General features: G+C 49.7%; 11 protein-coding genes across 11 annotated transcripts; 4 read left to right on the top strand and 7 right to left on the bottom strand.

The window, feature by feature from the left end:
* Nucleotides 1-836: 836 nt before the first annotated feature.
* On the bottom strand, nucleotides 837-2,030 carry N7506_008701 (SRR1 family protein; the record flags this gene model as incomplete). The annotated part of the gene is made up of 2 exons (XM_056957994.1): nucleotides 837-1,635; nucleotides 1,684-2,030. The coding sequence occupies 2 exons, from the start codon at nucleotides 2,028-2,030 to the stop codon at nucleotides 837-839; spliced, it is 1,146 nt and encodes a 381-aa protein (XP_056807384.1).
* A 316-nt stretch (nucleotides 2,031-2,346) lies between these two features.
* N7506_008700 (PKD domain-containing protein) lies at nucleotides 2,347-4,461 on the bottom strand (the record flags this gene model as incomplete). Its single annotated transcript, XM_056957993.1, has 2 exons — nucleotides 2,347-4,366; nucleotides 4,418-4,461. 2 exons carry the CDS (start codon nucleotides 4,459-4,461, stop codon nucleotides 2,347-2,349), a joined length of 2,064 nt encoding a protein of 687 aa, XP_056807383.1.
* A 471-nt stretch (nucleotides 4,462-4,932) lies between these two features.
* On the top strand, nucleotides 4,933-5,601 carry N7506_008699 (MARVEL domain-containing protein; the record flags this gene model as incomplete). Its single annotated transcript, XM_056957992.1, has 1 exon — nucleotides 4,933-5,601. One exon carries the CDS (start codon nucleotides 4,933-4,935, stop codon nucleotides 5,599-5,601), a length of 669 nt encoding a protein of 222 aa, XP_056807382.1.
* A 424-nt stretch (nucleotides 5,602-6,025) lies between these two features.
* Nucleotides 6,026-8,062, bottom strand: N7506_008698 (uncharacterized protein; the record flags this gene model as incomplete). Its single annotated transcript, XM_056957991.1, has 1 exon — nucleotides 6,026-8,062. The coding sequence occupies one exon, from the start codon at nucleotides 8,060-8,062 to the stop codon at nucleotides 6,026-6,028; it is 2,037 nt and encodes a 678-aa protein (XP_056807381.1).
* Nucleotides 8,063-9,037: 975 nt separating this feature from the next.
* On the bottom strand, nucleotides 9,038-11,245 carry mdv1 (uncharacterized protein; the record flags this gene model as incomplete). The annotated part of the gene is made up of 5 exons (XM_056957990.1): nucleotides 9,038-9,313; nucleotides 9,369-10,180; nucleotides 10,231-10,437; nucleotides 10,501-11,092; nucleotides 11,162-11,245. 5 exons carry the CDS (start codon nucleotides 11,243-11,245, stop codon nucleotides 9,038-9,040), a joined length of 1,971 nt encoding a protein of 656 aa, XP_056807380.1.
* A 554-nt stretch (nucleotides 11,246-11,799) lies between these two features.
* On the top strand, nucleotides 11,800-12,779 carry N7506_008696 (chorismate mutase ARO7; the record flags this gene model as incomplete). The annotated part of the gene is made up of 3 exons (XM_056957989.1): nucleotides 11,800-11,870; nucleotides 11,995-12,646; nucleotides 12,702-12,779. 3 exons carry the CDS (start codon nucleotides 11,800-11,802, stop codon nucleotides 12,777-12,779), a joined length of 801 nt encoding a protein of 266 aa, XP_056807379.1.
* A 220-nt stretch (nucleotides 12,780-12,999) lies between these two features.
* Nucleotides 13,000-13,961, bottom strand: N7506_008695 (protein-transporting protein BCP1; the record flags this gene model as incomplete). Its single annotated transcript, XM_056957988.1, has 3 exons — nucleotides 13,000-13,545; nucleotides 13,596-13,829; nucleotides 13,890-13,961. 3 exons carry the CDS (start codon nucleotides 13,959-13,961, stop codon nucleotides 13,000-13,002), a joined length of 852 nt encoding a protein of 283 aa, XP_056807378.1.
* A 562-nt stretch (nucleotides 13,962-14,523) lies between these two features.
* On the bottom strand, nucleotides 14,524-15,240 carry N7506_008694 (uncharacterized protein; the record flags this gene model as incomplete). The annotated part of the gene is made up of 1 exon (XM_056957987.1): nucleotides 14,524-15,240. One exon carries the CDS (start codon nucleotides 15,238-15,240, stop codon nucleotides 14,524-14,526), a length of 717 nt encoding a protein of 238 aa, XP_056807377.1.
* An 846-nt stretch (nucleotides 15,241-16,086) lies between these two features.
* Nucleotides 16,087-16,499, top strand: N7506_008693 (uncharacterized protein; the record flags this gene model as incomplete). The annotated part of the gene is made up of 2 exons (XM_056957986.1): nucleotides 16,087-16,344; nucleotides 16,398-16,499. 2 exons carry the CDS (start codon nucleotides 16,087-16,089, stop codon nucleotides 16,497-16,499), a joined length of 360 nt encoding a protein of 119 aa, XP_056807376.1.
* An 839-nt stretch (nucleotides 16,500-17,338) lies between these two features.
* N7506_008692 (alpha-mannosyltransferase) lies at nucleotides 17,339-18,835 on the bottom strand (the record flags this gene model as incomplete). The annotated part of the gene is made up of 1 exon (XM_056957985.1): nucleotides 17,339-18,835. The coding sequence occupies one exon, from the start codon at nucleotides 18,833-18,835 to the stop codon at nucleotides 17,339-17,341; it is 1,497 nt and encodes a 498-aa protein (XP_056807375.1).
* An 863-nt stretch (nucleotides 18,836-19,698) lies between these two features.
* Nucleotides 19,699-22,125, top strand: N7506_008691 (Zn(II)2Cys6 transcription factor; the record flags this gene model as incomplete). The annotated part of the gene is made up of 1 exon (XM_056957984.1): nucleotides 19,699-22,125. One exon carries the CDS (start codon nucleotides 19,699-19,701, stop codon nucleotides 22,123-22,125), a length of 2,427 nt encoding a protein of 808 aa, XP_056807374.1.
* Nucleotides 22,126-23,893: the final 1,768 nt, after the last annotated feature.

Here is a 23,893-nt window from a genome sequence, read left to right as displayed (position 1 = left end):
TAGCGATTAGGCCAACATGGTAAAATTCACATGAACAGAAACCGATAGACCTCGCTCAGGGCTTGTGTTAAGAGGCACAGAAGCATCCGTGAGCCATGGCTAGGAAAATCTATACATAGCGCAGTAGTTCGCTCATTCAAATTTCATGGGGCTTAAATTAATAAGGTTTCCAAGGTTTGATGTAGTCGAACTCTTTTTGGAAAATTTGCTTGTGATCATAACCGCCTAGAAGCCAGTTTCAACCAATCAACAGGTTGTGTGGTGTAGTGGCAGCACTCAAGGTTCTGATTCTTGCAACCCCGGTTCGATCCCGGGCACGACCTTTCTTTTTGCACGTTTCCGGATCCAACATTGCCGGAGAGGGGCCTTGCTAGTCACGGGTGTGACTGAGCTTTTTTTATGACCAAGACGAGAGAGATGCCTGTGGGGAGTACTCAATTCAATATCAAGTTGTTTAAAGCCCAAGTCACTCTTCAATTGGGAGTGCGGATGAATTAGGCGGGAAATACTTCCATGCCCGAGGAATAATGAGATACGATTATATTCGGGGGGCACTTATTGTGTAGTGAGTGAGATATGGTGAATGAAGAAAATAGGAAAGCAAGAGTGAGGAGACCTTGGGACTTGCGAGCGAAGGAAGTATGACTCTGACTATTATCGCGCTCCGCTAGATTGGGCAGTTGGTCAATAAATTGAACCGACACAAGATCAATTTCGAGGTTCTTTCGAATATCAAACTCCTAAGCTGTAAAAAACCCCGCAATAATACCAAACACATGGAGGGGACTATCCAGCAGACATCATATCATCAACTCCGAACACAAGCAAACACCATTCTATCTAAGATTCGGAGGAACTGCTGTCTTCGACTTTCGAACATATAGCACCAGACTGCCACATTCAGACAAATCTTGACCAGCCCCAAATACATGCGCATCGTAATCTTCCATCATATCCACGACCCGCAAAGAGCAGGGGTCATTCCTGTCTCTTCCGTCCGTGAAAGGAACTAGATGTTCGACACCTACGCGTTCCCAAATGATCACTGCAGGTCGAGCGATATCTGCAATTATCTCCTTGACAGGCACATTGGGTGCCACCGAGACCACTATGGATTGCTCGTCAACCTCAAGCCAGCCACACGGGTCGTCGATCACTTGGAGGCCGGCCTTTTCCAGCACCTGCTTATCCACACTGTTGTAGCTAGGGTCTTGCACGTAGCATGGCTTCTTCTCTCCACCATCCCGTTTCTGAAGCCACTCCTTCAAGGTAAGAAGAAGTGCATGTTGAGTCACATTTCTGGCAGCATGGGCGAGGCATGTTTCTTGCTGGGAGAAGCCACCAAGAGCAAAACCAATCGTTTTATTGATCTCGTGGCTCCTGGCAGTATCCGACAGAATGGTCTTGAGCTTTTTACAAGCCCGAGCCTTCTTCCAATTCTGAATTCCAGCCGAGAATAGCGCACTCATACCATCAAAGTGATAGGAGGGAGGAAGCGGTAGAGCTTCGGTGGTTTCGGCGTTCACGGGGTACCCATCGTGAATGATCGTCACGGGGCAAAGTAGTCCATCAGACCTTTTGAGAAAGTTTCTCAACAAAGTGGCCTTGGTAGCATACAGAAGGGACAATTTGTTCCTAGCCAATATTAGCGAAGATCAGGTTGGACTGAAAGTCGTTAATTACCATTTGATCATGCGTGTGATATCCTCATCACAATCTCCACAATCACATTCTGGGGGAGGATTCGAAATCGTAAAGTCAACTTTGAATTCGACTGTGTTGCCAGTGATGTCCTTCGAGTATGCCTTGCCACCATGGCCGGGTTTCCGTTTGACTTGCTCCCACGCATACCGAATGGCTTTCTTCGTGAAAAGAGGTTGACCAGACATGTAAGCTTGGAGGAGGCGTCTCCTAGCAAATTTCTCCCCTTCCACGGGGGCATTCACCAAGCGTGCCGAGGAGATATAGTGATTTTGGGTCACCTCCGATGGAAAGGGCTCATTGGAGACTGCAATATTTCTACCTTCCATAGTGGTTGAACGTACTGGTATTTGCAGTATGATTAAAAGCGAAGCTGGATAAAACAATGTTTGAGATAATTTGAGAGTAGGTGCTGTGCTATATGAAGGGTTCACTCTTTGTTTGGGTTCGTTCTTTGTTGGGTGTCATCCTTTATTCATGCTCCACCAATACCGACACTTGAAACGTTGTGTTGCAGAATCAAACACTCGATGAATGCCATCCAATATTTTACAATTCGAAATTTATGTAAAATTGCACTGGTGTGTTTGCGCTGGGGTTCATTTTCAAAACGAGACATTGGATATGATAGCGCTCAAGGTGCTATTATTTGACGACAACTCTAGCCCGCCCAAGGTTGTAGGCCAATGCATACGTCGTTTCTTTTTCTCCAGACCTATGAGATGCGACACGAACACTTGGAAAGTATTCTCCAGGTTCTGAGTAGATATGTGTGGCGTTCACTTTGACCACGGGGCTAGGCTCCTCGAGGGCCGCCGAGACAAAGGATCCGTTTCCATAAATATCCCATTCAATGGAAACGATCTTCCCAACGCCATTGGGCACTTCAACAACCGCCGTTAGAGCCACCGGGGAGCCCGCTTGGACCTCAGCCCGTGTGCTACCCTCTGCTTTCAAATAGGCCACAGGCTGAATTCCCGCACGCTGAGAAGATGACTCGGGAACATGAACCTGACCACCACAAACGGTGTAATTGGTAGCCGTGGGAGGTTCAACCCCTCTCTCCACCCACGCGCTGAGGTCTCGCAGATGTTGCTCGTAAAGACCAGTGAAGTCAATAAGACGATACTGCACAGGACCTTGAACGGGCCCCATTTCATGGTCGGCATTATCGCTGTAATACAGACGGTAATTGTCACCAAAGCAATCGCCCAGAGAGTTCCGAACTTGCTTTCGGTACCAGTCAGCCTCCCATGGGAAGGCTTTGTTGTCCATAAGATTATCCATGACAATCATTTTTGCAGTGATATTTCCAGTATGGGTACCGCCACCAGTTGCTGACTCGGCAAGAATAGGAGCAGTGAGTACACTTCTTTGAGGGTACTTGGGTGTTCCGTCCGCATTGCGAAGATAATCAAAGACGTCATATCCTGGGCGAGTCGGGAGTTCATAGCGATGGAAAGCGTGGAGAGAAAGGAACCATCGGTTATCGAAACGTAGCTTGGAGCCCGGCTTCAAACATTGCAGCACGGTGCTGTTGTTATCGGAGTAGAGCGAAACCGTCGTTGAGTTAGGATCCATGCGTCCGGTGAATGTTCTCTCTTTTCCTACACCATTGCACGGTGAATGAAGGGTAAAGTCATACCAATTGCGTCGAAGAGCCTTCAGTGGCGATGCGTCTATATCAAGTTCAACGGGAACATTGTCTGCATCACTGGAAAGTTGGCGGACAGTGGCGTTAAGATCAATCAAAGACGCTCGAATGACATCTCCTAGCTCTGATATTTCTGTACCCAGGTACCCAGATTTATTCCAGAAATCCTCAACATATGTTGGGTCTATGGATTTCATAGCGACGGCAGCGGCACGCAATACCTCATATAGTTGCGAGCGGTTTCGACCACTACCGTCAAAATCTTCCCAAGCCGCTGGAGGCATACCCATTGCTGTGACTTCTTCCAGAACGGAAAGTTGCAGATTGCTGAATGAATGATATGAATCGTTGCTTGCTCCGGGTCGGACAGCATCCTGGAGCTGCTGGGCCTTATCGTCGAGAACCAATCCCCCCAATGCAGTGACAGAGAAGCCGTGTGGATCAGATATAGGGATTCCTTGGATCAAAGGCACACTGCCATCCCAGACAGAAAAGGTGTTTTCCATCGCTCCAACCGTTTTGAAGGAGCCCCCGCTGCCTCCATAAATGTATCCATAGATTCGGCGAGAAGGATCTTTGTAGTAATCCCGAGCAATTCTCCTGGAGATTTTGGCGACTGCAGCATCAGCTCGGTAGCCGCCAGTGCCAGCAACATGTACGGTGTAACCTCCACTGTCTGCTCCAAATCCTATAGCTTCAGGTGTTGCTGTCGAGTTTTGCGTGGGAAAGACGAGTTGGAAGAAGCGACCGTCCCAACCTTGATGTGGCAGATAGATTTTGAAGTCAATCTCGGTGCCATTGAAGTAGCCGTGTATTCTGCGATGCTGGACAGGGGAAGACTCGTCGGTTTGGCTGGTGTATATGGGGTTTTGGTAGACGGGATCAACGCAATCCGGGGTGATTTGCCATGGACCATTGGTTCCAAGAGACTGACAGTCAGGGCTAGTAGAGTGCGAGCTGACAAGAGTGCCTGTGAAGGCGATAAACAAGAAAGTGATGTGGCCCAAAGACCTATGTTTTTGTTAGCGAGAGGTTAAATTTAAGTGCATGCTGGGTACTAACCAATGATTCTGCCGAGGGGACAGCAGCTTTGACAGTTCCATCATAGCTTGGTCCTAGATCGAGAGATTTCTATGGACTGGTTTACGACATAGGAGGTGTACCTGGCTGACTTTATAGACACACTGGGAGATTACTTGGACGTGAAACCCACCTAAAGCTCCGAATATATGTTCAATGAATATCAAACAGGTTTTGAATGTAGCCTAATGAGTGAACCATTGCCTATTACAAAAAAAAAAGGGGCTACGTATCTGATGATCCTAAAAGTCAGGAATAGAAACAGAGTAGAGGAAGCCATGGGATGAACGATGATCACTGCCGCTTTAGGCAATTACAGCGTATTCGTAGAAAATACAAACCTGCCCAGGTAGGTGTCTATCAACGTCAAGAAATCTATTATTGGAAGTGGAAGAATCTATATTCTCAACCTCCTTTCTTTAAATGCCTCGCTCTTGGGTAATTTGGTCTCCAGTATTCTCAAACTATTCGCGATTTCACTCAACTTCATCTCCACAATGGTCAAACCCACCTCCAACATGCTCGACTACTGGCGCAAAGGCGGGATCTATGAGCTTGGCAGTCGTGCGATATTTCGCACTCTTCAATTGATCTTTGCTTTCGCAGTGGCCGGTATCTACGGTGTTGATCTCGCCCACTCCACCAAAACCCATGATCATGCTCACGCCGAATGGATATACGCCGAGTTCCTCGCTACCCTGTCCGTTCTCACTTCCATTGCATATCTACTTCCCGTGATCACCCATGCCGCATGGATAGCCTGGGATGGGATTCTATGTATCCTCTGGGTTGCGCAAGTTGGTGTTTTTGGGACTATCTATTCCTCAAACGTCAGCCCCGACTACCAACATGCTACCTCGTCTATCTCCCGAATGCGAGCTGCGGTTTGGATTGATTTAGTCAATATGATACTTTGGCTTTCCACCATGGTACTCAGTATCGTGTGGTGTGTTCGGGCTCGAAAGGTTGCTAGGAAAATGAAACAATCAGATGCTGGTAAACAAGGCCTCATCGCGGGCGAGGGTGAGAAAGGCGATTGCGAGGAGAATGGTCGGTGGAGTGGAGAGAAAGAAGTGGAATGCTTCACCGATATTGAAAAGGGTACACAGGAGCCCACCACACCACCACTGGACAAGACTACTACGAAGGACAAAAGTGACTTGTGAATTCGGTCTTCTCGTCTATGTGTACTCTACGACTGTGTTGCTCCAACTTGGGAGATTTCAGGTTTCTATTTTAGACTTTGGTTTATTTTTGTGATATTTTGTTTTGTTTTTTTGTCAAAGTTTCCACTGCAACATTGTGTTTCCAATTTTCATCTTATTTCCATGCCGTTTATACCCGTGAAAACCACATGGGTAGGGAATGAGTAGAATCTTCGATATCATATGATGTGTCTCTAAAGATACATGAAGTGAAAAGTAATCAGTGCCCCGAAAAGGGATTCACCAGTAACGCCGCAGGGATGCAAGGTATCAACGCAAAGCAGATATTCCCCAGTCTACAGAACAACCAGAACGGTGATCATCGAAGGGTGGATAATGAGAACTCGAACCAGGAAAAGCAAAATGAACCAAGACCCAGCAGAGCCTAGATGTGACCGTGTAACTTGAACCGGTAGATACAGGTATGCTTAGCGCCCCAATTCGACGTCACTCGGAAAACAACCTTATCCACCCGGATAGTCGAGACATCAACTATAGTGTTGAGCTTGAAAGTCTGCACATTGTCCGGGCTGTTAACGTCATATTCAACCTTTCCGATGCGGTAATAGTTTTGGCCGAGAATCGGGTCATCCGAGTAAGCAGATTCAGGCTCGTTGGGATTGCTTCGACGCAGTAAATCCATGATCAGTTTATGCAATGATCCGATGCCGGGTATTAGGAATCCACCCAGACCTGTCTCACGGGAAGAAGGAACGCGAGCTGTTGACGGCTCGGGCGAAACAGTAGCCTCGCCGAACATGGCAAAAAAGCCGCCACGACCAGGCTTTGCCTCGGGCGTGTGCTTGGCTACCACGGGCGTCTTATGTGGGCTTACTTTGAAGCGAGCCCACAGCTCGATTGTTCGTGGTGCTGCTTCTGGTTCGAGTGATGAGCCCCAGGGGGTATGCTCGACAACCAGTTCTTCAGCTACGATGTCTCGCCCGAGAACCACGGAGAGTTGGGTGGATCCCCCGCGGGATGCACTGCACCAGCAGTCACCTACCTCTTGCCATGCGCTCAGAGCGGAGACGGGAGGTTGTGGTGCCCGAACGACGGCTTGAGGTACTTTTGCAAGCCAGAGGAATGCGCGTGCTGGGGAGCGAATCTTGGATCCTAATGTCGGAGAAGTGTTTGTTGGGTCGACTAGCGCGCCCATCGGCACCGACAAGAAGTTCACCTTATGCACGGGGTTCCGGTGAATGGCGACGTCTGTGGGGTGTGGGTCGGAAGTGCTGGCAAGTGCTTGCTCTGAGATGACAGAGCTGAGCTCGCTTGATAGTGAGGACATTTTGACATCCATTTTAGAGATCTGGCTGCGAAGACCCCGGAAGATCTCTGGATTGGACCCGTTCAGGGCTGAAGCTGAGTCCAAGTCCCAATCCAACGGGAACAGGGCTTGGTGAATCTTCATTGCAGCGAGATAAAATGATATAGATCCCACGATCAAGACTAACCATAATGCTGCCCGAATTAAGCTTGCGTAGGGTCCCTTATCGGCTGACTCCACTAATATTGTAAACATGCTTCTTCGGCGTACATTGGGAGGGATTGGACGTGTGACTTCGGTGGGTGTGGGCTTGGGTTTGGGAGCGCGCGGTTTGGGTTTCATTGCTGAGAGCCAGCGGCGCATCAAGCTTTCCCTTGGTGGGTCAGGATGGAATTCCGGAGGGGGTGTTTGCGCAATGGGGTTCCATGTCCCGGGTTCGGATTTGATAGATTCATCCTCCTCGGGAACAATAGCCAGACCAGAAACGCGCCGCGGGGGTGCCGAGATATTTTCGCCGTGGGTCTCACCACGATACTTGCTTGGTCTCGTCCGCTGTAAATCGTCTTCGTTGATATCTCGCTCGAGATTCCACGAAGCCTCAGAGGCGTTGTCGACAGAGCTGTGGCGTGAAACAGAGCTGGCGATAGAGGCATGTCGGGAGCCAGGACGCTGGAGGGGCGATGGATATAACGGGGAGTTGGACAGCAGGCGTTGTGCTGGTGGCTGAGTTTCTGGGCTGGAGTCGGTAGAAACCGAATGTGGAATGGGGGGCGTAGGCGTCTTATCGGAGTGATGATCTTCTGTCGCCTTATTTAAAGACTGCTGAAGCTGCGTTTGGTCTGGCGTCGGCTCCCGCTTCGCCTGACGTGCTTGGGGCTGCTTTTTCTTGGCAGCAGCCGTTCGCTCTCGAGCGATCTCCATCTGGGTTTCGGTTGTTCGGATCATTTGATCTATATCCATGGTGGGGCGTACATTGATGCGCTTGGGCATCGCCACTGTGGTAGCTGCTCCATAATTCCATGAAGCTCCAATTGGAATACTGGGCAAATCAGGTTGGTTGGCTGGGTTAACTATTGGTTCGTAACCAGACTCATTGATGAATGTTGGCCTTCGTGGTGTCCCGCCATTCCGGCGAGTAGCTCGTTTGGGGGGCATCCGCACTTGTTATATCTGAGATCGACCCTTGAGATTGTCTGGTCCTTATTTTACCTGTTCACAATTGTTAGCTTCGAGCTAGATAGGTCAAACATCACCAAAGAACAGGGTCGAAGTGTGGTATAAAGCATATCGAATCTGGTCAGATCCAGCAGCCAATTCAACACTAGTAGATTTGTATTTGTATCATGCGCCAAACGGCGTGAACTGGCGCATCGCCAGTGCGAGAGATGAACTCCAAATACAGCATAGGGCCATTTGTTTGTGCATGCCTTGATGCAGAACATAGGTGAGGGAGAAGAATAGAAAAAACCCAACAGAAATTTGACTTAAACCATATTGCAACTTACCAAGAGAGTTGAGAAAACTTGCCGACTCTGCGAGGCCGTTCAAGTTCACTTTTTTGAGGTCTGTAGATCGCGACCCCCGACCCCCGACGCGCAGACGCGACGGACCGTGACTTGAGGATTTGCCGGTTGATTGCCGTAAGCAACGACCGTCGCAGATTGTAGAATTGCTTGTGGAATAAAATTGCAATGTTTTAGCTCGTCGCTCGCGTCGCAAAGAGTTCTGCGGGGGTTGTTGTTGAAGGGAGAAAATAGACGGGGGTGGAGCGCAATGACGATCTCCGAAGAATCTCAGTGAAGTCGACTCTGTGACAAGACACGCCAGGAGGAATTCGTTCTTCTTTATATTTTGCTTCTTTATCTAGACACTTTCCTGTCAGAGTATACCTTTTATTAACTAAAGTATCACGGCGCCTTTGTTAGGCTAAGTCTTTGTTGATGCGACAATTCTGGTACTATTTTTGTATCAGACCAAGATGGCTATGCTTCACTAATACACAATGACTATGATTTTGCCACTCCTGATTCGCTTTTAAGACACAAGTAGATTGATACTATACAACGGTCACAGAGGGTGTAAGCAGGTGATGAACCCCCCATAAAGTGACCTATAGAGCAGAGACACCTTCTAACATGTCCAAGCAGCCATGGTGCCATCCTTGCGGCCTTCCACGAGATAACCATCCTTAAGACGAACCCGCTCAACGGTCGCAGGGAATGGTCCTTCATCGTCGACCCCGACTCCAGGGCCACAGTCCCAGTGGTTCCCGTCGGCCTTGTCGTAGACCTTGACAACGTTCTCTCCAGCAGCAGCAACAATGCGCTTGGCATCAAACATCATGCTGGTGACGGGTTTGTCGTAGGCATACGCGTCGTAAATAGAGCCCATGCGCAGATCCCAAATCTATAGAAGGTTAGTAACATGGCTCCGATTGAAATGTACCTCGATAAAAACTCACCCGAATGCTGCGGTCTAGACTGCCAGTGACCAGATGCATATCATTAAATTGAAGACACGTTACTGGCCCCGTGTGTCCAACGAGACTCCGGTGAACATGACCACTGCGCAAATCCCACAGGCGAACCATGCCATCAGCTGTACCACAAGCCAAAGCCGCGTCAAAACACTGCACGGCACCAACAAAGTCGGCGGAGGCATCGGGCATGCGACCCGATGGCCTCCAGTCAGACTCTCCGGCCATAGATGATGAAGCTTGGGCGGAAGCCCATAGAACATCCAGTGTTTGTACACATCGGCCCTTCACCAGATCCCATTGTCTAAGAGTCTTGTCGGCAGAACCTGAGATGAGAGTATCACCCTTGAAATGGAGAGCCGTTACCTCGTCAACGTGCGCCTCTAATGAGAAGACATTACAATCTTCGAGGTTGGAAGAGGGTGGAACTGGCATCTTAGGCTGATGCTCTCCATCTTCTTGGTCACGCTCGTGTTTGTTGAGACGTCCATCACGCGTTGTGGGCCGAGCACGGCTCAGATCCCAGAGTTTCACTGATGCGTCCATAGACCCTGTTGCCACTATATTATCCTCGACCTGCAAGCATCGAACAGAGGCATGGTGTCCTTCCAAGAAACCAGAGCATCTGCCGACATTCATGTCCCAAACACGTACGGTGTCATCTAGCGCGGCGCTGACCATGGTGCCGAATGGATAGTCGAAGTCGATGGCGGTAATCATGTCTGTGTGGGCTTCTATTTCTTTGATTAAAGATCCCGGTTCGAAGTGTTCATGTAGAATGGGCATTGATCGTTTCCCTAGAGACTGTTAGTTTGAATTCACATTCGCTTGGGCTGGGATATCGTACTGTTCGATCGATGCCGTAAGCTTTTTGGTGATGGTGTGGGTAGCTTTTCGTATATGGACTCAGACATGAATGAGGCATCCATCGCTGGATCGTCTGACGACCCAGGACGCTCATCCTGGCTTTCTGACTGTGACGTCTCAGTCGCAACAGGTGTATCCGAGGATTCCTCCTCTGGGAACTCCTCCAACTTGTTATCAAGTTCAGTAACTGCCGCGTAAATAAATCAGTTCCACCCGTGTGCGATCTTGTCGCTCATATTGCTTCACTCACGTTCGTTTTCTAGCCCCGCCTCGTCCATTTCTAACCCAGCAAGCCTATCCAGAACGATTTTTCGGATCTTGTGCAAGTTGGCAACTTTGTTGTCAATCTCGTGGATTTCCGCGCTACACATGTTCTTTCGGATTCCCATCAACTCCAGTTTGCGACTGAGCGATTTGCGCTGGTCCTTGAGCCCAGCCGGACCGGCAGCCAATGATCCGCCCCTCTCGACATCTTTAAGGTATTTGCCCTTGGAGCTGCGCCGTCGGTGTCGCTTTTTATGTTCTTCCTCTGGCACTGAGGCTTGGAAGCCCTCAAACAGGGAGTAGGAGCTGCTGTCTTCGGGGATATTGGCGAGAAGATCATCGGGGACCGAGGAAAGAGCACGGGATTGGATTTCGGTGGTCGAAAGCTTGGATCGGACGAGGTCGGTCGGCGTGGTTTGTGTCAGCGAGAACACTTTGCGCTGCGCGGCCGGTCGCCGGAGCTCGCGGTGGATGTCGGTCATGGCATTGTGAAAGTGAGTGTCGCTTTGTTCGCCTGGTCCCATCAAGTGTCCAGCCGTTGTAGTGACTTTCCGACCGAATGCTTCGATGTGACGAGTCTGATATCACCGCAAATCCAGAGCAGTCAGCTTCCAGGTCGAGGCGTCATTAATGGGGGAAAAGCTCACCGTAAGACCGGTGCCCAAAAGGCCGTCGCCCTCGACGATATCTGACAGACCCGATGGCGAGTCGTCACGGCGCTGATTTTCCATCCAGATATGCGGGCCTAGCTGAAACCCATGTAGTTGACGGAGTGACGGGGTCGGTTGAAGGAGACTTGGTCTGCGCGGGTTACCGCGCCGGGTACTGCCGTATGGTACTTTTACGGGGTTCAAACCGCCTCAACAAGCCAATCTGAGATTCTGATTGGAAGTATTCGGAGCTTTCAATGGATAGTGTGAGGCTATTGAAATGCAAGGAAATATACTATTGTTGCTGCTTTGTTGGTCTATTGGCCAGGCTGCATATGGTTCATCATCTACTCCGTACTCCGTACTCAGTATGCACTGAGAATAGTTACTCGGGTTGCTGCATCAGCGATGACTGCAAATCTGATTGATCCAATACAAAGTGATAAGAGAGAAGTTTTTCTGCTGGGATCTTGTTGAATCTTTTTTTCTCTCTCTTCCAACATTGACCACAAATTTTGCTCAGCTGAAGTGGAGCTGCGCTAGCATCCCCCTGTGAATACTTAGATCGATCGGAGTAGCGGCCTTACATTGCGAACTTCCTCCCGCACCCTCTTCTTCCTCAAACCAAGCCGATCATGGACTCAGCCATTGACCTTTCCGATGCCACCAAGGCATTGGATCTTGCCAACATCCGTTTCCAGTTGATGTGAGTTAGCACAATGCTCTAAGACATTGCCCCCCCACCCCCGCCAAGATCTAGCACTATATGCAGGTACTCTCGGTTCATACGGTCATTGTTGAGTCGGCCCGCTAATATGACAGACTTTCAGTCGCCTAGAAGATACAATCACCTTCCACTTGATTGAGCGTGTACAATTCCCGCTCAACAAGACCATCTATGTCCCCAACGGTATCAAGATCCCCGACAGCGAATTCAGCCTCCTCGACTACCTCGTCCGTGAGCAAGAGCGCCTCCAGTCGCGCGTACGCCGCTTCCAATCCCCCGACGAGTATCCTTTCTTCCCAGACGTGCTCGAAGAGCCCATTCTCCAGCCGCTGGAGTACCCCCACATCTTGCACAAGAACGATGTCTGTGTCAACGACACAATCAAGCAGCGGTACATCGAGGAAGTCCTACCCGCAGTGTGCCCCAAGTTTGGACGGGAGGACCGCGGCGAAACCCAGGAGAACTATGGATCTGCGGCAACATGTGATGTCGCCTGTTTGCAGGCGCTGTCGCGTCGCATTCATTTCGGAAAGTTCGTCGCTGAGTCGAAGTTCCAGAAGGACCCTGAGACTTTTGTGCGCCTAATTAAGGCTGAGGATCGGGCTGGTATTGACGCTGCTATCACCAATGCTGCCGTCGAGCAGAAGGTCCTTGAGCGTTTGGGTCTCAAGGCCAAGACTTACGGCACCGATCCTGCTTTCCCTGATGAGAAGGGACAGAAGATCAACAGTGACGCTGTCGTTGCGATTTACAAGGTGAGTCATGGTGCTAGATATGTTGATGATGTGACAATTGCTGACTTCCTGGTAGGAATGTGTCATCCCCTTGACCAAGATTGTTGAAGTGGAATACCTCATGCAGCGTCTCAAGGGAACGCAATGGGAGTGAAGCACGAATTAACGAAGCAAAATTTTTGGACATAGCGACTTGACTGTCAGAAGACACTACACTTAGAATACTTAGGTAGAAAATCTACTTAGCCAGGGTTATCTGCAATACTTGAGGTCAGTGAGTAAGGCCAAAGAAGCTAGCTAAGACTTGATATGTTCTTTCATTGTTTTCGTAAACCAGACGTGAAATTGATCAAACTGAAGGTCTTCACATTTGACTAGGACATATATTCCGTGAGGGCTTTGACCATAGGCTCGAACTTGGCGGCTTCGAGCAAAATCAAGCTACCGTTGGTCTTGATACCAAGCTCTTGGAAGGCACGCTTGGAGTCAGAGTGCCCCTCATCGGATTTGTGAGTATATTCGATAGAGCCTGAGCACAGCGCATGGCGCTCCACCACCTCATCCTCGGGGTGGAAGAAGAATCGCTCAGCCTGCTCACCGCCCTTCTTCTTCTTCTTCTGAGGCCGAGACTCTTCCTGATCGAGCTTGGACTCAACCTCCTCGTAGTTCTTGGAGACAACGAGGTAGTGCGAGAAATTGTAAGGTTCCTTGTCCTCAATGGCCCAGGCGATCTCCTCCTGGAGCATGTTGTACATGGGCGGGACGATCTCGGAAGGCATGTTGATCAGACGCTCGGTGAGAATGAGACCGATAGGGGGAATAGGATTCTGAGAGAGAAGCTCGTGGGCGGCAGAAAGAGACGTGTTAGAGGCGGATTTGGTTTTAAGGTAGTTGATCAGGTCCTGGATGACGGGTTTGTCCTGATATTGTTAGTGCAAGGTGGTCGACCAGGAGTCCAATGTCCACGAACCTTGTGCTCTTGTAAATTGAGAATCGTCAGGAATGCATAGGGATCCGATTCGTTTCCATCAACCTTCACTGTTGAACCCAGTGTTGGCTGCGAAAGAATCAAGTCGGCCAGAGCGGACATATCAAAGATTTGAGCGTCATTGTCGAACAACTGGCGCAGCAGGTTCTTCATGCCGTGGAAATCTATTGGCTGCGGGTCAAACCACTCGAAATCTACATTGACCATGTCAATGTCCTGCAGGCGTCATGCTTGTTAGCAGGTTGGCTGTGAATGTGGGGGGTATACATGTCTTACCTCGCCGGAGTCCTCCTCCTCTGGCTGAGTACCGCCCATCTGGACATCACCGAGATCTTTCCGCTTGACCATATTGTGTTAATTGATTGCTGTTGCTGTGAAAAAAAAGGTTGAAGATCCAAAGTTGGCCCCACGCTCGGCCGCATTCGAACTTTTTCCTTATCGGTTGTTATCGCCGAGGTATGTCATCAGCGTCAACATTTACTTCTACAGGTGCTTTTTCGCAGCACCCTTGAGCCTCAATATGTAGAGCGAGGATATTGGAAAACGTAAATTTCGTTGAAATCGATTGATACTCTCATTTGGTGTCCCCATGCCATGGCATGCGGCTTGTCAACAGCATTAACTTCCAAAGTTGGCATCTTTGGACCATCAACAATCTTGGTCCACGGGTTTTGTTGAACAGCACCGAAGACGTGGAAATGGTCAAAACGTCTAATTTTGTAGTTAATTGATAAATTGGTGTGAGTTCGCCAGCGTTCTTTCCAGGGCTATCGTCTTCGCTTTTGCTACTCACCTTGTATAGTACCTGCGCATTGCAGCTGTCAAGAACATGGCCAGCTCCAGGCTCCACATAGTTTCTGGTAGCTGAAATGTACTCTAAAGGTATATTTTCAAGGTTGCAGCTGCCTATCTAAACATCATATTCAACCTCCTCGACAGTCGGCACCTTGTGAAGCTTCACCTCGAAGAATTTAGCGACAAGCTGCACACAATCCCAGATGACTTGCGTCTCCTCTTTAGAAACCCCAATACGTCTGGTTCCACGAATATGCCAGTGCGTCTCCTTGGGCAAGTTCTGGCTCATAATCCCGGGCAAGACAACCAACTGGGTATCAAGATCCCCGAGCACCTGGCGATCCGACAGGAACAGCCCATAAGTAATCTCCTTCGATAGCCATGAGAAGTCTTTGTGTGCACTGAATAAATCAAGCGTACCAGTCGTATTACGAGAGTACAACTTCTGGAGCCATCCGGTGCCGCGCTCATGGTTGGCCTGGTCGCATTGCCATCCCTCGCGCGTGAAAGAATAATCTTTGTCCTCGTCACGCTCGACCTCGCTAATCGCCAGAATAGCTTCAATTGGCTTGCATACTCCTACAATAGGTACGGACTTGACAAGTGCTTCGCGGAGACGTCGGACCAGTGCTTGCCGCGCTGCAGGAGTCGCGTATTCAGGTTGCTTGGTGAGGTGCAGGTACAGCTGGTCTGCGCGCTGCGGGTCTGGGGATGCGGCAATGGTGGAGATCGCGAGAATATACCACTTGTCACTGCCGAGGTTTGTCGCCTTGAAGTGGTTCTCGAGCTCGGTGAAGAGTTGCTGGAAGCGGGGTTGGACTTCCGAGGCCATTGTGGTAATCGTTCTTGGTTGATAGAAAATTGAAGGGGCGGAGTATGCCAAGTTCAATCTTGACTTGCAGAGTCGGATTGATAATCGGGTGAACATCGTTTGGTGGTGTGCTACCTTCGATATTTCACTCAGACGCAGTTCGCTCCGATGAGCGGAGTGGGTCGCGTGTCCGACTTCAATGCGTACACCTCAAACGGTTTTTCCCCTTCCATAATTAGTTTTATCTCACAGCAGTAGATTGCAAAGATGATGACTGAGCCTCGCGTGGTCAAACATGAAGAGACTATTAATGCCTAAGTGGGTTGAGGTTCCAACATGCTACGCTGTCCGATTGCGGCTAGGTACATAGATCGCATTCGATAACGCGCGACATATGCGCAAACATCATACACGTCTGTGTGTTCCACCTCGCTGACAAGCATGTTTTTGTAGTTCCAAATAGATTAACATGGTGAGATATGATATTCCTCGAAGTATACTGTAGTAGAGCAACAGAGCGCCAGAGTGGAGTAGCAACTAGCCTAGTGGGGTCCCGAAAAGCCACACCTTGCATCAACGATGTCACTGAACCAAGTCTGCCTTGATTGCAACATGTCCCAAGTGACAACGAATCCCAGGGAAGCGTCCAGAGCATCCAAAGGGAGAATGAAGCAGAATCTTTGGTCAATTGCCCTCAAACTGGGCTGTGACCCACTATGATCTCAGTGACTCCAGCATGACATCACATCGAGTATATGGCAAGTATAAGATCAGAGTCTTCCATGGGGGAATAACTATTCATTACAATCCTCACTTCAATCATCATCTACTCTCTCAACCAACACTTCTCAATTCTCATATATCACAATGTCGGGCCAATCTAGCGTCGGAAACCGTGCCATCTACGAGGCTGGCGACCAGCGCAACCCTCCTGTCTCTGAGCTCCAGGACCGTGCTCGCTACGCCGAGGGCCAAACCCACAGCCACCAGAACCTTGACTCCAAGGATGGCCGCTCTATTGCCAACAAGCTTGCTTCCCAATCCAACAAGCCCAACCCTTCTCACCACCACAACTACGAGGCCGACCAGGAGGCCGAACTCAGCAAGCAGGACCCCACCAAGCCCGTAAGTTTCTATGAAACAAATGCTGAAGTTGCACTTACTGATATTTTATACAGGCTAAGCTGCACGGCAACGCTCCCTCCAAGGGTGCTAAGATCGACGCTGAGCTCCAGGCTGAGGATGAGCAGCGCCTTCGCGAGAAGGGCATCAAGCACTAAATCCCTTAATGCTGTTATGATGTTATAAAATACCCCTCGGGATCTTACATCTCTACGTCGGGTTGGAGATGAAATGATGTACGATAATAATGATATTGGTCGGAGTTCTCTTTCATGAGTTAAAGATCATTGAATGAATATATTGAAGATATACGACATGAAGAAGTAGTCAGTCGACTTGACGTCAAATGTTCCCAGTAATAGAACCGCAGTTCGTAATACGAGCACTTTCACGCAGTAGACGTCCTCTTCAAGGATTGTGATGCGTTTCTCTTGCAAATGGTCATCGTGGCGCGCACAGCATGAAAAATCACCATGTCCCCAGAACGAATACTTAACGTATGCCAGAGCAATCCTGGAAACAAAAACCTGAAGGCTCTGGCAGGCTTTCTAGCTGATAATACCGAGTAAGTACCCGTAGAAGGCATATGTTGGGAAAGAGACAAATCTTGAGGCGTTATTGAGAACCTTATTTTCATTAGATGCAGATACAATGATATGCTATTTAGATAACCCTCTAACTCAAGAGTCGAACAATCTGTACAAGGCCAAAGTGGCACACATATTCCGTTAATTCATGCAATCCTCGCAAGGACGCGTAATCTTCTTCCAAGTTTAGCCAGGACAATGCTCAGAGGCACATCAGAACATTGTCTGATCTCCACTGGCGCAAACATGGTTTCACGACAACCAAATAATAGCTGATTCGTGTCGCGCCAATGAAGCTGATATTCGGTTGGAGGAAAACCCCCCGAGGGCATTTGACTTAGTAGCCCCGAAGCGGTTTATAGGTGGTAAATAGGCGGCGGAACCGAGAAATGACCTGATACAGGCAATTCTCAGTCATCGAGAGTAAATTTGGGGTCATCATCGTGCGGTGTAGCAAAGACATGACCCCAATACTCTTGAACCCTGTCACAAAGTCCAACTTTGTTTTGCCAGGTCTTGAATGCTGTTTCAAGATTGCAGCTCACCCACTTGATCTCTTCCCAATACGCCTTCTCAACGTCGTAACCAAACCTCTGGAGAGTTTCGGGAGGTGCAGTCCATGCACGTCCATCTGAACCATCATCTTTCAAGGTTGGGGTCGTTTCCCAACCCAAGCCAAAGATGCGGTCACCGGGGTTGAATTTGGGATAGTTTGCGTGGATGAAGAAGATATGCGGCGCGGGGGCCACGGATTCATCCTTGACGCGCCATTTGTTCTCTTGCGTCAAGGCATAATCCTCCCTGGGGTCTGACTGTGCCATGGCAGATCCTGACAAGCCACCATGATTGGCGTGTCCGATCGCCTGCACCCTTTCACTAACAGTGTAGAAAGGCGCCCCCACTGCGGCAGCGGCCTGGACGAATGTTTCCTTGTCACCCTCGCCAGGACCTCCTTGGGTCAGCAAGCGGAAATAATGTGACGGGCCGTAGAAGTTATAATACGAGGCTAGCAGGAGAGCCAGCAAATGGGTTTTCTTATTCACCAAGAAAGCACCAGTTTCAGACGACTGCCGCGCGGCCATGGAGGGTGGCTCTTGGCGGGAGATTCTGAAATATAGAGGGGACGCCGAGGAAGCCCAAAAGTCAGGCCAGGTGACTAGACCATTGGTTTTGAAGGGCTCCGAGTCGAGCAGATCTTCTGGTTTACCCAGAGGGAAACAGTCGGCATCCATCCATACTATTTCCTCGAAGGACGAGAACAGAACGGCGAAGATCTTGAGTTGGTAATGCTCAATAATGTTCTTGCCCACCACGTCTGCCAGCACCAAGCACCGTGCATCAAGCGTGGGAAGCACCTCCTCGCATACACGTTTCTCATGTTCTGTAGCGTCCTTCATGTAAAGCTCCACCGGCAACGTTGATCCGGCGCGGCGAAGCATCCGTAAAGAGGAAACAAAGACCGGCAGATATGTCGCGCCGGCAGTGGACACCAGTCCTCGCTTGCCGGGAGTATGGATGGGCTTCAGCACTTTCCCAGAGTTCTTGACGTCTTCGATGAAAGCCGCATGGGCCTCTTCCATTTTGCGTTCATCCTCCTCACCCAGCACTGATAGATCGGGTCTCGGCAGTTCTTTCGCGGGGTCAAAGTGCTGTGCTGCAACATCGCCTCGTTTCTCCGGGGCCGGACAGTTGGGGTTATGACGCTCGATGATGGGGCGCAGCGCTTTCCAGAAATCTTTTTGGCGTTCCGTGAGGGGAACTTCGAATGCGGTGTTTGGAACGAGGGGGACAGTGGAAGACGCGGTGGTCGGAGACCAGTAGAAATACACAGTGCAGACGAGTATCAAGGCCAACATGGCCAGGACCAGGGACCTGGCCCTCCCGGGTCTAAACACACCCGCGGACATAACTCTGTAGTCCAGGGGTTGGCGCACGGCCACGCCGATCCAGAAGGTTAGAAGGGGGAAGAAATGGCGTACTCAGTACTCCGTACAAGGTGAGCGCGTCGTAGAATAGGGTGTGGCGCATATAATTCAGGGAGGGCGGAAACAAGATTGGCCGGGCTTGGCACCGGCCATTTCTATACGAGGTCGATCTACATTGTGCCTCCTGTTGAGTTTGCAGTAAAACAGAGAGAATTCAAAGGAAAGGAACACAGAAGAATGACATTTATTTTCCTTACTTATTATCATTATCAGATTGAAAATGTCACAGATCAATAAGGAAATGAGACACGAGACCCAAGTTATTGTCTTGATCCGCACTTAATCCGCAATTAAAAGAGCCGAGGCCACTTTTTTTTTTATTCATTCTCTCTCCTCTCATCTCTTCGCAGAGAACAAGCAATGAGATTAGATCACAGTCCCGCATGTGAGAGACAGTGAGACATTATTTTGCCAATGATTTCATGATCACCGAGGGTGGAACCGACCATTGCCTGCCGTGAGAAGGCAATGAACGCCCCAGTTCTTCCCGACTAGAGGACTAAAGCGCGGATCAGCCTCCACTGGGAAGATCCCATATCCACCCCCCAAGTCTTCGTTTTATCTTCATTTTCGGTCTCAGGAGTCTGTCACCTCCATATATAATCCATTCCCCGAAAACCGTTCGCCGATCTCAAATTTGATCTCTCAAATTCTGCACCTCACAGATTTCCCCTCACCCGTCCACTCTTCCCATACGTGATCGTGCCTCTCCCATTCGACCGAGATTCGACTCTTCAGATTTTGACGGATGGACTCCGTGCGGGCCTTACCCACGCCTGTCTACGATGACCTCCGATAATGCAGATACTCGGCCTCGAGACCCCGCGCCGAAGGGAAAATCCCGCAAAACGGATCCGAACGCTCCGATCAGAAAACGTCGCAAGAGAACTGTGGTCAGCGGGGCCCCCGATGACTGCTTCGCTTGCTCCAAGCGAGGGGCACGGTGTGATCGCCGCCGACCGTATTGCTCTCAATGTCTAGACATGGGTCGCGAATGTTCCGGGTACAAGACAACGTTAACATGGGGCGTTGGGGTCGCAAGTCGAGGCAAGCTTCGCGGTCAGGCACTGCCAGTGATGGAGTCGGATGAACAGGCGCAAAGGGAACCTGCCAAATCACCGCCGAAGGCATCGAGTAGCAGTGCTGCGTCTTCTTCGCGGCTTCCGTCAAACTCAGTCCCGCCGCCTCCGGCCTCCGGCCCACCAATGTCTCATTTTAGCGCAGGAAATCCGAATGTGAAACTTGAAGGCAGTCCGCCAACCATGATGAATTCGTTCGACATGGCATCCAACATGGCCTGGGCAATGGACATGCCCGATCCACAAACGTGGAGTACACCCGCCCCTGCGCCTAAGATCTCAGGGCTTCCGTTGCCAACTCGGCCATTGATCCCAAATAATACCACCCAGGCCATGACGCCAGAGACGCCGTTGCTCTATGCTCCGATCCTAAGTCCGACGGCAAGCTTCAGCTCTCCAGTTTGGCCTACGGCAATGACTTACTCAAATCAGCCTGCAACCCCACCATCATCACAGGATGTGGACGAAGAGGAAGTCAAGCAAGATCCTAATTATAATATGCTGTGGAACGCCGCACATTCTCCGTCTCTTTCTCAGCTTCTTCTGGCGAGATCCGTGGGTCGAACTCCGCGCATTCGATATCTTATCAGCTATTATGCTGAAGTCATAGCACCCATGATCGTTGCTTTCGATACTCCAACGAATCCGTTCAGGACCCATGTTATTCGACTGGCCATGGAGAGTGAGGCTCTCCAGGAAGCAATAGCGACATTGGCCACAAGTAACTTGCGCCAAAGGAGAGAACATAACCACCTCTCCACTGAACGAACCTTGCCCGCACGCATGTCCTCGATGGCCCACCGGGCGCTCACAGATGAAGACTTTCAAGATCGATATGGCATTTCGATGACTGAGGGTTATATCAGGGAAGAGAATCATCACCGTGGAATGGCTGTCAAGGCACTGAACGCAGATCTTGCGGATCCTCGCCGTAGACTGTCAGACTCGGTATTGGCAACTCTTCTGATGCTCTGTCTTTTCCACGGCTGTGATACTGGTATTGCTGAATTCAAATCGCAATTTGCTGGCGTCACAAGACTTCTCGCGATCCGGATGCGCCATTCGCGCGTCATGACGGATGACCTCAAGTGGTTCATCCGCATGTTCTCATGGTTTGATACCTTAACGGCAACTACGAATGACCGAGATGTTCAACTTCGCGGAACGTGTTTGGAAATCAGCTCCAAGACGGACGGTGAATGGGGTCTGGAGAACTTGGCTGGTTGTGATGGTCGTTTGTTCAAATTGATCTCTCAACTAGGCCGTTTGAACCTTCTCAGTCAGGATGAAGAGCCCAATCTATCGCGTCCTCAAGATGCGCATATCGCCACGACTTCCTTGCCTCCCAATATGCTGTTCCCGGGATGGGAGAACGTCGTCTCAGATCCCGGAATGAGCTCTGTTCCGCTACCAGGGCAAGAGTTTTCTCTACCGACCCCACCTTCCAGTAGCGATTCCAGCCGTCGACCTTCTTCTCCGGCGTTTTGGACCGAGTGGTATTCGCTCAGGCAGCGACTTGAATCCTGGAGATTCGACCCACCTACTGCATCATCCGGGCCCGCCGATGCCTTTCCTTCTCCGCCCTTGTCGGCAGCTACAATGTCTTGGAATGCTACGACATACATGGCGCCGATGACTTCAACATCGGCTTACCAAGTAGCACCCGAGAACCTGCAGGATGTCTTCCAGATCTCTGAATGCTTCCGTCATGCCGCCCTCCTGTACTGTGAACGTCTAGCCGAGCCTACGCTTCCGTCCCGGCACGGTCGGATCCAACACCTTGTCCAGCTTGCTATGCACTGTATCGTCACCGTCCAGTCAGATGTGTATCTTTTGTGGCCACTCTTCATTGTCGGCTCGGAGTGTGTTCAGGAAGACCATCGTTCAATTATTCGCAATCGTTGCATCGACATTTCTAAGGATTCCGGCTTCATTAACAATCTTTCCTGTCTGGAACTCCTCGAAAAGATATGGGCTGAGCAATCCGACGAATCTTCGTTCCCAGTCTACCCTAGCGAGTTTGCTGCCCCGCCTCCTCTGGCAGGTGGTAGGGCACCTACGACCTCGCAGGCTTTCCGGTGGTCCCGAGTTATGCAGGCCAAGCGGGGCGACGGAGAGTATATGGTCGCATAGACGTCTGCTTCCACCCTCTCTCACTTTGAACTCTTTTTCTTCTCTTTAATCATCGCTCGTGTTGACGCACGATACTCGGCTTTTCAGCATTTTGGTGGCATTATCTCGATTTTCTTTGGTTGGAGGCTCAGCGACTCGATTTTGACAAATATGATACCTTACACATACTGCGGGCTACTATATCGCCCACTGACTCGTTACGGGTTACTCTTCTTCAGGTTATAGACATAGACTACTTGCATGTACATACCTCTGAACAACAACTCAACAAATACGATTTACCAAAAATGACAAGTTTTTATAGCCCAACAAGTAAGCTCCGGCGTTAAGCAAACCATTATCTGACTCCCAACGTCCCCTCAATGAAAACGGACTTCCACAATATGTACCCTCCCAAACGCCATTTGGGGCTGGACCAAGCCACTCGGAGATAGCACCCTATGGAGGATTCACATGAGCCAAAAAGCAAAGACCACCACATCACCACACCACTCCCCATACGAGCTCACAAAAGTACGCAGTCTTAGCTCGGGATTTATCCAAAAAGAGGCATCTCGTACAGACACGTAGGGCACAGGGCAAGGGCAGATATGCAAACCCTACCGATCAGCACGCACAACCCCTCTTGGTCCAAATCGCAATAAATGGACGTATTAAAATTGAAACGACTGGATCAGAAATTCATGTAAACAAGGTATATCACCGAAGCTCCCGAGCTCCCCGACCGCTAGTACGGAGTCCACCTGGGCACAGGCACGGAGTACGCGGACCAAAACCCTGGAATACCAATGGGCAAACCTTGGAATACTGAATTGCAAGATTTGGATTTGGATTTCATTTCACGGCACCGCTCGTGCAAGGGGCAGCGGCAGATAGATAGGGATTTGATCACAGACTGCAATGTGATTGGGATGTATTCTATATCCCGCCTGGAGTGTGCGTGCGAGATTAATATCAACTAGGGGGGTGTGCACACCGATTGATGCTGGGATTGTAGGTGAAGGATTATTGCTCCAGGTGACCAATTTGTAGTCCGTACGGCGCCTACTCCGTACTTGGCGATGATAATGAAAATAAATTGGCAATCCACATTGGAATTTAAAGCCGTGATATAGCGGGATTTGAAATCTGGTACGGAGTATCCATGTTTGTGGTTCTGAGCCTCACCTAGTGAGATCGTGGCCCTGACGAATATTGTTTATTTCTACTGCTATTTTTCTGTCAAACATATCGCGGTGCAAAGTAACTAAGATGTTGTACTTCGATATCCATGATGCAATGTACGGTGTAATAAGAGCACGTCTGTGCGAAGGTTATGTTCCTACAGCCGAGGCGCTCCCAACCCGTTGGCCCCCTGCAGCCTTCTCAGTGCGGGTTTATTTTGATTTATTTTAATTTTTTTTATTTGATCTTCTTTTTTTGCCTTTTCGATTTTTTAAACCTTCCAGAAATTCCACGACCCGCTTTTAGCGAAGCTGGCATTACACATTACGCACTATTGGATATCTATAATTGTTAACTTGTTGCCTATGTCATTTCCAAGGTTTCCAGCTGAGCGAGGGAGGCGACAAAAAACAAGCTGATAGAGGGCTCATATCTGCAAATGCACAAGGCAGATACATCTAAGAATTTTTCCCATCAGCTGCCTGCATGTGAGATCTAGAGTGCAAGCATCCAATGACCGGACAGATTAATTTCAAAATTCAAAATAAGCCATGTGCAACCCTAGATGATCGGCGGTGCAGGATGTGCTTTGTCTTGTGAATGG

This window comes from Penicillium brevicompactum (genome assembly GCF_028827555.1).
Source record: "Penicillium brevicompactum strain IBT 35665 chromosome Unknown utg000006l_segment0_segment0, whole genome shotgun sequence".
Taxonomy (NCBI): Eukaryota; Fungi; Ascomycota; class Eurotiomycetes; order Eurotiales; family Aspergillaceae; genus Penicillium; species Penicillium brevicompactum.
Note: the sequence above shows the minus strand (reverse complement) of the source record. Positions and strands in the feature narration are given on the sequence as shown.